General features: G+C 32.5%; 1 protein-coding gene across 1 annotated transcript in view; it reads right to left on the bottom strand.

The window, feature by feature from the left end:
- Positions 1-13,957, bottom strand: part of LOC142332775 (DNA-dependent protein kinase catalytic subunit-like) — a 366,245-nt gene that overhangs the window by 156,269 nt on the left and 196,019 nt on the right. The window contains exons 32-34 of the mRNA XM_075379394.1: positions 12,976-13,131; positions 10,745-10,966; positions 6,966-7,105 (exon numbers count right to left, since the gene is read on the bottom strand). Of these exons, the coding sequence (XP_075235509.1) occupies positions 6,966-7,105; positions 10,745-10,966; positions 12,976-13,131 (518 nt within the window). The remainder of the gene's footprint in view (positions 1-6,965; positions 7,106-10,744; positions 10,967-12,975; positions 13,132-13,957) is intronic.

Raw genomic sequence — 13,957 nt, 5'->3', positions numbered from 1 at the left:
AGTTCTATCATTTACAACAAATGCACATCCAACGGTATATTTCTGCTTTGACTCATCTGTGTACACAACTGCATCTGAGTTTGTCTTTGATAGAAAATGGTAAATGTATGCTGAAAGACGACAGGAATTTTTAATTTTTTATTATATACGAGGAAAATTAATGGGGGGTCTAGTCTCCATGGAGAATATGTAATGGGACAGGCTGGGAAAATAGAAGGTGCGTCAAAATGTAAAAGGTACATTAAACGTCAGGTACAGTCATCCACTGGTGCCGTATTACATGGATGGTTTTCATGCCGTTGGAAATGAGGATTTGTGAGGACTGCTTTAAGAAGTGGGTGATTTGGTTGTCCTTCAAGACAAGTAAGATGTTACCAGTTGGTCCCACCTATCCCAAAGTGATGACTTACCACAATCAACAAGTACGCTTCTGACAGGGCTTGATCTAAATGCACCAGAGGTAAGACAAAGAAAAGAGTGGTGTACAGCATCCAGCATCTTAACCACGGTGTGACGCGCTGAAGAGAAGACGATACAACCATAATCTAAATGGGATAAAACTAAAGAATAACAAAAATGTAACATACATGATCGGTCAGCTTCCCAATTGGTGTTGCTAAGGACTCGTAGCATATCTAGAATTATTAAACATCTCGCCTTTAACTGTTTAATGTGTTTGGCTCATGTAAGACAACTGTTGAAAATTAAACGTAGAAATTTAACGTCAGGAGAGATAACAATTGGCTCTCCATTAAGTAGGACTTGTGGAGTGGAATGGTCTTGAAGACAAGAAAAGACTACAGATTTTGTTTTCTTCAGTGAAAACATGAAGCTGGTGACTATGGACCAAGTTTCAAGGTGAGATATAATATTCCGCAGTAGTCTCAGCTGTGGCTGTTGAACGAGTCGTGATAAATATAAAATCATCAAGTAGAGAACATGAAACAGGTGGTTGCACAAATTTAGTAATACTGTTGATAACTATAGTAAACAGGCGACACTTAACACATTTCCTTGAGGCACTCCATTCTCCAAGGTGGCGCTGCTTGATACAGCATCTCCAACGTGAATACAGAATAAATGGTCATTTAGGAAACCTCTAATAAAGGCAAGCATATTACCCACGACTCCCCATTCTTTACGGATATTAAGAATACCTCATCACCAGACTGTGTCATACGCCCTCCTGATGTCAAAGAAAATAGCGACGAGTTGCTGACAGAACAAAAAAGCATTTTAGATAGCTGTTTCCAGTGATAACAGATGATCAATGGATGATTGTCTGTGGTGGAAACTACATTGTTCTGGAGATACTAGAGTGTGCTTCTCTAAATACCAGGTAAGCCTTCGGTTCCCCATTCTCTCCATCACTTTGCACATAACGTTCGGCAAGCAGTCAGGTCAGTAGTCCGAGGACTGCAAGGTTTAAGGACTGATACGACAATTGCTTCTGTCCAGATGGATGGGAAGACTTGCATGGAGAAAAAACCATTATATATATACACAGTAAGTGATGAAGGGCTGAGTTGGGAAGGTTTGAAAGCATACAGAGACGGATGTTAGCCGGTCCAGGGGAGGTATCATGTAAGTTTTTTAATCCATGTGAGAACTCATTGAATGTAAAGGGAGCATTTAATTTGCTGATAAATCACCAATTTTTAACGGTATTATTTTCATCTGTATCTTACATCTGTGAAATTTATTAGTATATGAAAAAGTTAGGGACACCAAACGAAAACAATCAGCTAAGTTAGTTGTGACTGCAGAAGATGACTTGAGGAGTTCTCCTTCATGAATAAGGTTGAGGATAGACTGTTGGTGAGATCGATCCACACAAAGTTTTCTCTGCACAGCAGAAATTTCTTAATCATATTTCGGCAATCATCATTCTACCAAGGAATGAAAGGATGCCTTAGATTTTCTGATGTTTGGGGAATGAATCTACTAACATTCTTGAGTACCTGGGAGGTAAGTTGATGTAGGGCCTCAGCACTATCATCATATTGTGGGTAATCATCGTATTGTATTGTATCATATTGTACTATCATCATATTTATGGTAACTGTTCCAATTAGCTCTTTCAACAATTAATCTCCAAGCTCTTTTGTTCACCATGCGATCGACACCAAAAGCAATTATAACTGGTTTATGGTCACTGCCATGTAAGTCATCACAAACAAACCAATTAATATAAGGGAGTAAACTTGAAGAGCATAAGAGAGATCAATGTTGAACAAAGTAACAATCAATGACGACATAAACGTGCATGATTCATCATGCAGTAGACAGAAGTCCAAAGTCTTGTCTGCCTTTGTTTCTGATATTTTCTCAAGGGGAAAGATTGCTGAGCCCCATGAAATACAGTGGGCATTAAAGTCTCCTACTAATAAAAATGGAAAAGGTATTTGGACGAGAATATTTTGTATACCTAGTGCATCAAACTCATAGTTTAGTGAAAGGTATAGATTGCAGATGTGTAATTTGAATGGGACAAAGATTTATATGGCAACTGCAGGGTTGTGGGTAGCTATTGGTATCCTTGAAGCTGATACCCTGTCCTGCATGAAGATAGCAACTCCACAACTTTCTCTACTAACAACAAGACAGTCATATCTTTCACAGAAATAGCCTCTGAGAGTTACTGCATCTTGTTGTAGAAGGTGCGTTTTCCTGGAAGCACATTGCTAAAAGTTCTTGTACGCATATCGACACCCTAACATCTTCAATCTGGGAACGAAGACCACGAACATTCCATTGGATAATGTTCATAGATGGAAGTAACTATAGATATATATAGATAAAGAATTACAAATACATAAAAGTTATTTATAGGTGACTGAGTCTGATTTTCTGTTGTAAATAACATCATGTGCAGATTATTTGTCGAATATTATCCAGTTTTTCTTTCTTGTGTTTATAACTTTAACAAAGTGCTTTGCTTCTTTGGACACTTCATCCCCTACCATATCCACGAAGAGACCTTGAGATCGTGGTGGGGATTTTGAAGCCTGGGAAGCCAGATACAACATACCAGGCATTGATTTTTTTGATAGCTCTCTTTAAAGGGATCTTGGTAATTTGCTGCATACATGGTGCAGTGGGGATTTTGTTTGGCCGTGTAGCAATTAAAATGGTCTTCAGTAAACCACTGTCAGTCTTTTGACTGACTCACTGCTCAGTACAAATTTTGAGAACTGCTTTTACTTCTTTAAAAATTCGGCAATCCTCCATAGTTAATACATTTTTCTTCTGCCTGACAATCAATATCTTTGTGGCCTTCTTTTGCACATCTAGCAAATACTGCAGGGTTCGGGCAAAAAGTTATAGAATGGTCATACCTCACCATAGTTGTAATATGGTAAACAACACCATGGGTTAGGGATGAAATGTGGCGATCCCATTGTCATATGTCAGCACTGCAATCAGCCTTCCAGTGAATGACTTCCGGGATAAGGAATTTCTATCAAGTGCCAACGGCCTCTAGTAGGAAGAGGAGCAGATAGAGGGTACTCTCTTGGCCTTGGGATGAGAAATCAGGTATATGAACCACTGGATGGTCAATGGCTGAAAATGTGAAAGGCAACAGTATACCACCATACTAAAAATCCCTAAGGATACCTTAAAATAGACATAGCAATGTCGCTTCATGAAAGATATTCCCACAAATAGATCTCCAGAAGGAGAATTCATTGAAACATGGTAGTAATGAACAGAGGAAACTACTAGATCGGTCTAGTAGTGAACTTGTCATCACAAATCAGCTTCTAGGAGAGGAGAGTTCTAAGGTTCAAATCCTAGTAAAGGCAGTTACTTTTATACAGATTTGAAAACTAGTTCTTAGATACCAAAGTTCTTTGATGGTTGGGTTTCAATTAACTATACATCTCATCTCAGGAATGGTTGACCTGAGACTGTACAAGACTACACTTCATTTATATTCATACATATCATCCTCATTCACCCTTTGAATTAATAACTTACTGTGGTTCTGGAGGCTAAACAGAAGAGAGGAAAAAGACAACGGAAACATCAAAAAAGGATTAAGAGGGCGCGAATTGGAACTTGGATTGTTCACACTATTTTACAGGCAGGGAAATTGGAAAATGTAAAGCAAGAGATGAAGAAAAAAACAAGTTTGCATTTTCTTGATATGTGCAACGTATGATAGGGGGGTGTGCAGTTTGAAAGTGGAGATTATCAGTGCTGAAAAGAGAAGGGCAACAATTATTTATTAGTCATTATTAGTCTGGGAATTGAATTTGTAGTTTTGAAGAATTTTTGGAAAATTTTGAAGAATAGAATGACTAAGGTGGATTATATATTATATTATACAGTAGAATCATGACTATGAAAATAAAGGGTACAAAAAAGGAAATTACATGATTCAGGTTTACATGCCAACACCCTAGTGAAGAAGTAGAAGTATACTATATTAGAAGTCATAGAAAAGGAATACAGGAGTAAGTGTTTTTTTGTGATGGGTGATTGGAATGCAGTGGTCAGAGAAGTAAAGGAAGGTGTAGTTGGAAATGATGGACTTGGTGAGAGGAATGAGAGAGGAGATAGTTTAATGAACTTCCGTAAAAAAGTTCTTTGGTGTTGGCAGTACTCTCTTTGAGAATCACTAAAGAAGGTATACTTGGATCTATTCTTCGAGGGAAAGAAATACCAGATTGACTACTTATTAATACAGAATAGATACAGAAATTGTCATAAAAATACAAAAGATCTGGTTATGGCAGAGGTACTTGTGGAATTGGAAAAGAGGAGAGGTAAGGTGGCTGCAAAGTTTAATATGGAAGCTCTCAAAAAGGAATCGCATGCTAGAGAATTGAAGGAATATTCATGAATTATTGACAGAGGAGTTTTACAGAGAATTAGATGGAAAATGGATCAGGATGTAAGTTTGAAAAGGGCTGCTAGAGAGATGTTAAGGTTTAAGAAAAATAATAAAACAAAGACTGAGTTACTGAGGTCATAGTGAAGAATATAGAAGAAAGAAGATGGAAAAATGTACACATTGATGAAGGGAGAAAAAGGTATAGGAGATTAAATAATGATTTAAGGAGGGAAGTTGTGAAGGCAAGAGAGTATTAGTTGAGAAACAAGTGTGATGAAATAGAACAGTTGGAAGGAGAAAGAAAATTTTGACATGATGTATAAATAGGCCAAGCAGATATGTTTTCAAACAAAAGAAAGTGCATTAAGAATAAAAATTGAAAATAAAGATAGGAGAATAGCCAGGGATTCTCAAGAAGTTCTGTGAAGATGGAAAGAATTCATTGAAGGGCTGTATGACCTAGAACTTATCGACCGCATGAAATTAGCTTAGAGGAAGAAGCAGGAATGTATGAAAAAAGAAAGGGATATCATATTCCAGAGGTGGAAGTGGGTAAAGCTTTGAAAGAGATGAAGAATAGAAAAACCTGTGGGCTTGATGAATTACCAACAGACATTCTAAAACGTTTAGGAGGTAGAGGAAGAAAGGAAGTTGTATATTTAAATAGTGAGAGTTATGAGAAAGATAAATGGCCAAGAGACTTTTTATCAACTGTGATGATACTGACTGAGGAGATCAAAGAAAAGTGCATGAAAATTAAGGCAGGTTTTGGTGAAAAGAGATTTGAGCACATCAGATTTGCTGATGACATGGTATTGCTAGCCGAAAATACAAAGATACTTACAGGAATGTTGATGAGCTTAGAGCATGTAAGGACTTTGGTATGAAAATCAATAGTAAGAAAACTAATGTGTATGATGGTTGGCAAGGATGAAAAAATGTTAGTTAATCTAGAAGGAGCAGAAATTGAACAGGTGGAGTCTTTTAAATATCTTGGAAGCATTATTTGTGAAGATATGAGATGCACAAAGGAAATAAAAATTAAAACTACAATGGCCAAAAGAAGCTTTCAATAGAAAGAGAAGCTTGTTGTGTAGTAGGCTTGATAAACATCTGAGGAAAAGACTCACCAAATGTTTTGTTTGAAATGTAGCATTAGATGGGGAGAATACGTGGATTTTATGCACGGAAGATAAGAAAAAATTAGAAGCTTTTGAAATGTGTATCTGGAGAAGAATGGAAAAGATAAAGTGAACTGAAAAAATTAGTTATAATGAGGTGTTAGTGAGAGTGGGAGAGGACAGATTACTACTGCAGACTTGAGGTAGAAAAAGAAACTGGATTGGACATATGTTACAGAAAAAATGTTTGTTAAAGGCTGTCTTGAAGGTACAGTGAAGAGAAGGAGAGGAAGGCAAGGATGGAAATTGCTCTGTGATATTAAGATAGAAAGAAGTTATTTTCATAGAAAAAGGTTAACTGAAAATAGAAAAGATTGGAGAGCCATTTCTGTGTAAGCATTAGATAAATAGCAGAACACTGATACTACTACTACATTACCACAAAAACAGTTTAAAAAATGGGGTAATTTTTGCATAATTTTCTAAAATCATTCTAGGTTTTCATCAAATAAATTGCAACTTATAACAGTAAAGCTGAAAAGGACAAGCTTTATTCTACTATAAAACTCAACCGTTTTATTAGGTCATTTGTAAGAAGTCATAATTCTTCAAAGAAAAACATTCCCTTCTGTGATCCATACTATAATGTTCCTTAAGTTTTTAATTAAACAACCTTTTTTTTTATTACATGTACAGTTCAATGATTACAGAATGCTGTTAAAAAATATAAATTAACTCATTTTATAATGAATAAAAAACCCACTTAAATGCAACATACTTCTAACTAAATTATATTAAAAAGGTTGTAAAAATTAAGCTTGAATGCTTAAAAGAATGTGTCAAAACTTTTCAAGCACTACAAAGTTAATGTAGAAAATCGCCCTACATTAACAAATTGTGAGGATAAAGAACACCTCAATGGACATCTGATACACATGTATTTAAAATAATATTTTTATTTACAAATTACTACTATATAAAAACTAGAAGATAATAATATATACCTTAATATTTCTACATTATACTTGAATAAATCTTTACGATCTGAAGGTGTTTTATTAAAAAGAAATGATAACAAATTAGATATATCTTCACTATTTTCAGGTTTGCCTGCAATATTTGCCCAAGATACAATCATTTTAACCTGTTGATACAAAAATAAATTTTGTAAATTATCATAACATAAACTCAACAGACAAAAAAAAACAACAGTCAGAAGATAAAGTAATAACTATTTCATTCAATTAAATTAATCACAATAATAAAATAATACCAATAAACTTTTCAGCTATCAATCATTGAACTAATAATTTAATATGAACACTTGATAATAAATCATAAAAACACATCCAAACAAATTTCTTCTATTTTCAGTTTCATACTGAAAAAATTTACAAAACAGGCAGAAGAAACAAGCCTGAAGCAACATGAGTAAATTAAAAAGACAAATATGTTAACTACAAGAAAAGTAATTTCTTTCCTCAAGACATAAACTATGGCCTAAGCTACCCTGTCATCAACTTCTTAATTGTTACCTCATCAGCATAAAAGACAGAAGCAGAGGTTCACATGTACCCTAATTCATCATCCAACAAAGCAACTACTATTTTTCTAACTATCTGCCATTCTTAGTGATTAGTGGAACATATTAAGAATATTGTAAGTCCTACAGGAAAAGATGTTAATATTATTTCTTAATTACCTAAGAAGATTTTGTACATCAATTGAAACAAAAAATCTAAAATGTAAGGTTTACAAGATTTTTTGTTAAAAAAAGTTACAATTATCTCCCATCTTTTTTAAAGAGGGAGAGTATAAATAGTTCTGTACCTCCAAATGCAGCTTCTATACTGGGCTTTTTCCTTAATTGAACAATATTATTTTCTGGCTGTCATTTATCCAAAAATCTTAAAAAATTAATCAGGTGTAAAAAATTAATAGTACAAGTCGAGTATCGGTTCTGCAGGCCAGGAGGAATAAACCCACCGGGTTGGTCTAGTGGTGAATGCGTCTTCCCAAATCTGCTGATTTGGAAGTTGAGAGTACCAGCATTCAAGTTCTAGTAAAGGGAGTTACTTTATTACGGATTTAAATACTAGATCGTGGATACAGGTGTTCCTTGGTGAGTAGGTTTCAATTAACCACACATCTCAGGAATGGTCGAACTGAGACTGTACAAGATTGCACTTCATTTACACTCATACATATCATCCTCCGAAGTAATACCTGAACGGTAACTTCCAGAGGCTAAAATGGAAAAAAAAAAGGCTGGGAGGTATAAATACTGCCAGGGACCAGGGGACAGTCAGTAGTTTTGCGAGGCCATATTTGGTGCAGTCATGACAACAAGCAACAGCAGTAAGCATTTGGTAACAGTGAGTGAAGATTACATCATGAGCATTCCATTGTGAACAGTGGTTGAACACAAGAAATCGTTTGGTGAGTTACTGGTAAACAATAGTGAAAGTGACAATATTCTGTTCACTCATAAAGGATGGGGTAGTTCTTTTATAAACATTAAAAGTAATAATACTCACTGAAAGTGAATTGTATGAACTTTATAGATTTTTCTACTGTTACCTTGTTGGTAATGCAATTTTAGTCTATATCAGTCATTATAAAATTTTTAGCAAATGAAAGCATTATAAATTTTAACTAAAATAGGCTCATAGGGCTTAATTAAGTTGGTTACTTTGTTAGTATTATATACTTTTTATTTTATAAATTTTGTATTATGTTGATGGACGATTTTAAATTTGGATTTATTCAGAGGAGACTGATTGTGGATAATCATAGCATAATTAGGTAAGAATAAACTATTTTTTGATGATTCAATTCTTACCACGCAATCTTACTAAAAATAAATTTTACCATAGTATGACATCATGCTCGCAATGGGAACAAACTTTTCCCACAGAAAGCGTTACATTAGTGAGCGTACACCCACTCACATAGACTGAGTAATGCTCAGGAATGGTGGTGGGGTTAGACGGGGAGACAGTCGATAAGACACAGTTTATGTTTGGATTCATCGGTATGAGCTTCAGTGCAATGAAATGTTTGTTCATGAAATGTTGTTTGGAAAACTATTCAAAAAATTTATAATTTATGTTTTATTCTGGATACAGGTATGAGAAACTTTATTATTAAAGGCCTCTCCACAATAATATTTCAATGGATCCATTACAATAATACTAATCTATAGATTATTTCATAAAGAACTATAAAAAAGGATACTTGTTATAATGATAAATTATATTCAAAATTACAACTAGAATTAATTTCAGATTGGCCAATTCCGTATTAGTATAAGTATTAATAAAACAATTTGTGAAATTCTAATATGCAGGTATGTTCAAGTAGTTAAATAATAACGGTTATACGAGTTTCAAGTAGATTAATAATGGGTGTTCTGAGTCAAACATCCACTAAGCAAAAGACACTGCGCAACACATACGGGCAAAGGTTCATCTGATTTTTGCACGGGTTTTTATTTCACAACCGATTGGACCTTGAAAAAAAATAACCCTCGTATATCCCTCTTCCACTGCCATTTTGTAAAAACTAAAATATTGCAATATGCATAGTGGTTTTTAAACAAGAGTTCTCTTCTATATGCTGGTATAAGATTTAATGATGTCATAAAGTTTGTGTCCCCTTGTAATTCCAGGTACTCTAGATCCCCTGCTCCTACAAATTAATTAACATATATTGAATAATTGCAATTTTATTTTTGCTGTTCAATCATTTTACTGTTCTCAAATGATTAGATAATAACTTACATTATTTGACATATGAATTAGCTCATTTTAATATCCATTATCCATTATAAAAATTCATTATTCATAATCCATTATCAAAAAAGAGTAATGCTAGCTCTAACAAGTCTCAAAGCCTGTTTTATTTATTGCCAGTTATTAATATAGTGCAGCTTTTATGCTTTACATCAAAATAAAGTCACTGGATATATCAAGATACTCAGATGTATTAATGTATAAATAAGTAATTTCAATAAAGTAAATGTTAATTTAACAAAAATGTTAAACAATAATGTTTAAAATGATTTTGAAATTATGATACACAAGCTACATATATTAAACACAGACATCTACTACAAATGTCTATGGATTGAATGAAGCAAGTAATTGCATTCTACTAGTTGTTTGTTTCTCCAAGATAATTTCATTAACTATAAAAATGATACAAACGTTCTTGTAGTTTTATGATCCCTGTTTTATGTTCCTGTTAAGTTTTCATGATCCTGTGTTCCCTCAATAAATAAAACTTAAGTATTGAGATAACAAAATCATGTTTTTCAAACAATATTTTACTTCAGGCAAAAACAATAGTGTCCAACTATTGAGTTTCTGGCTATCTTGTCTCCCACTTACTTAAAAATATTAAACAATGAAGATATCAGATGCAATTTTTTCAGTGTGCTTCACTTTAGAAAGAATTTTTAAAAAAAACGGTGTTGGAAAGTATTATCCCTTGCTTCCCATTAATCTCTTGCCTAGGAGCCCCTTCAATTAAAATTTGAAATTGGTGATATTTGAACTTTTTTTTTCTAATGTTGTTTGAGAAAAACTAATCACACAAGATTAGTCCTCTAGCTTCCTTTAATTTATAACTTGATATTTAATTTATAGCTTTATATATTCAATCTTTTCTTTTTCATAGTATCACTTTCTTGAGGGAGGCAAGTAAAAGTTTTATGATAGTATACCTTCACCAGTGTTATCAGATACTCCTTTTACTTGCATGATAAAAACAGTTTACTTACAGCATCAGCTATGATATAGTTAATATCACTTCCAGCACATTTATCAAGAATTATTTGTATGATAGGTGATATCCAACTCTTTGCATATTTTTTCAAAAGTGTTTGACAGTTCATAATAAGTTTTAAAATAAACAAACATATGTTTTTCTTCTGCAGAATGCCTTGATTCTTCTTTAAAATACCACGCAAACTTTCCTCCAACCAAGAAGGCATATTAATTTCCTGAAATAAAAAAAAATTAATAATCAAACTCCTAAATGCATGAGAGAAAATAAATTAATAGATTAATTTTATTTATTTTGCCGTCAGAACTCAAAATACTTACTATAAATTTTATATATTATATATAATTTATATTATAAACAAAACTATATTGTTTATATTATAAACAAAATACTATAACTATAAACTTAAAATTTAAATATTAAAATACTTATTAAAATATTAAGTTTGTTTTCCATGAACAAATACATTCATATTTGCTCTTGTTTTGGGGTATTTCACTTTTCTACTTTATGAATGGAATTTAAAAAAAAAATAGCAGTATGAAAATAATTGTAAAGTTCCAATTCAAAAGCAAAACAAACAAAAACATTATTATATACATGTAAAAATATTGAACTGTTTCATCTTTCAGGAAAAACTAAGATTACTTAAAACCTACAAAAATGTAAACATTTCAGCAAACAAGAACACTAAACATAACTTTGCTGGGGTTTACAAGATCATCTGTAACCTACAGGACAAATAGATAAGCCAATTAATAGATATTTAAAAAAATCACATAACAGCCTTAGAACATACAACCAAACTATACTTCATGCAAAATAACAGCTAACTTCATATACACAAACATAGATATTAATTCAGCAGTTTTACGTACAGCACATAACAGGTAAACAATTAACAATTAGAACATTTAGGAATAAAACAATACACTCACCAACAAGCCCGTAATATCAATAACAGTAAGCTACAATTTAGATCATACTTCCTGTAGGATGCAACTCAAAATCAATATGGTTTAAGAGCTTCCTCTAACCACCTGTACCTACACTACTACAATCTTCATTACATTATTTTAAGCCGATGACCATTAAACACAGTAGAATATTGAAAAAGCTTACACCAAACAAGAAGGTAGTAACTGTTTGTTCATTCAGAATAAAATTTTTGCTAAAATAGTTAATCTTTTAGCATCTTAGATAATAAAGGTTAGGTGAAGTGGGTCATCCATCATAATATGTAAGAGAAGGTCCATCCCTAATATAAACTGAATCATCCTAAAAAAGATTTGTATATATTTTTTGATGAACTAACTGAGAAGTTGTATAAGCCGTATAATATGCATATATTGACACTTAATAATATATATAAAATGGCTAATAAAGTTATGAAATTTATAATAAATATATACCCAGGAACATACATAATAATATTAAAATTAGAATGGAATTGGCAGTTGGCTAAAACAAAAGCATCTAAATGCTGTAACTTGCTGAAACCTAACAATAATGATCTTTAAACAATGTCTGCAGTAATACATGTAAACAAAAATATGAATATGGTAAATGAAAATTATTAGTGTAAGACTTGTCACTACATAGATTATATTACTAACTTAAAAGTTTTTACGTTGTGTGTGGTTTCTATTAATAACAAACTCTAGATTACACTTCACATTTTATTATTTATTCTTCAAAAGTAAATAAATATCTATTCTATCCAACATAACAGTTCAACTGCTGTGAGTTGTAATCACAGAACAAAGTTAATAAAAATTATTCATTTTTTTTTTGTTATAAAAATTTTATTAAGTGAAACAATTATTTGTTATGTAGCATTGCAGTTGATTAAAATATTTTCCATCTCTGAATCCCACCTTCATGTTTTGCAAATGGATTCTAAAAAAATCAACAAGAGTAGAAGAATTTTCTATTAGATAAATTATATTGCAAAGATTAGGTAAATTGAATTTAAAAATAAAAGAAATAAAAAGCAATTGAACAAACATTTCACTTGATAATATTAAGTATTCAAATAACTCATATGAACACCACACCAAAAACACAGTTATGAAACAATAAACAAACAAAAACACAAAACAGCCAGAACATTAAAAAAAATCACATGCAGAGCCTACTGCAATGTTAAAATATATACTGGCAAATGTAAACATACAAAAGACCATATTAGTAACTACACAATGAAATAAACAATCAAAAATGTACCTGTTGTTTTCCTTCAGAAGATCCTTGCTGCTCTCCAAAATCTTTTGTACTTATTTTTGAAAGATGAAATATCAAAGCAAATAATGGAGCCATACATTCATGGTTATTAAGATCATCTGCTTCTAAACTCACTTCTGTACTATCAAGATTTTCATTCTACAGAATAAAAGTGATACAAATATGCAATTCCATGAAAAAAAATAAAATAAATATATATATATAATAACTGCTGCTCTGCACACAATTTATTAATTAGCAAAGTTTAATTATATTATAAGGAGTGTTCTTATCTTTTTATTTTTTTCCCCTAGAAAGAGGATATTTTTGTAGTTTTATTCTATCTTCAATCTAGATGCTACAATCTTTTTCCTCTTTAATTTAGCAAGTTAAAAAATTATATCATTTAGGAAATGATAGAAGGAATCATGGGAAATGAAAATGAAATTAAAAGGAAATTATGGAATCAAAATTCAAAAACATATTTTACTTATTAAAAAAAGACAAAAAATATGCACATGCACGCATGGTTATTTAAAAATTGAGATATTTCAAAAATTTAATTTGGAATTTTAAAAGATTTTTCTTCTTGAAAAAATATTTTACATACACTGCAGACTGTCCAGCATCTTTATGGATTTTTTAGTATTAGTTCATTCATCCTTCTATGAATCATGAGACCTTGCTGTTGGTCACTGAGCACTCAAGCCCCCTCGGCTTGAGTGCTCAGTGATACAAAGTAGCTGGACCGAAGCTGCAACCATATAGGAGAGGTATCTGTTGAGAGCCAGACTAAGGAATGATTCCTGAAAGAGGGCAGCAGCTCTTTCAGTAGTTGTTAAGGGCATAAGTCAAGATGACTTAAACAGCCATATCAACATCACTCAGTCTTCAGAGTACTGCGCAGCTGAAAACAATGGAAAACTACAGCTGCTTTTTTTCCAAGAAAATGTAGCTCTGCATTTTCATATAGCAATGATGGAGG

Source organism: Lycorma delicatula, chromosome 1, assembly GCF_047948215.1.
Source record: "Lycorma delicatula isolate Av1 chromosome 1, ASM4794821v1, whole genome shotgun sequence".
In the NCBI taxonomy this organism is placed as follows: Eukaryota; Metazoa; Arthropoda; class Insecta; order Hemiptera; family Fulgoridae; genus Lycorma; species Lycorma delicatula.
Note: the sequence above shows the minus strand (reverse complement) of the source record. Positions and strands in the feature narration are given on the sequence as shown.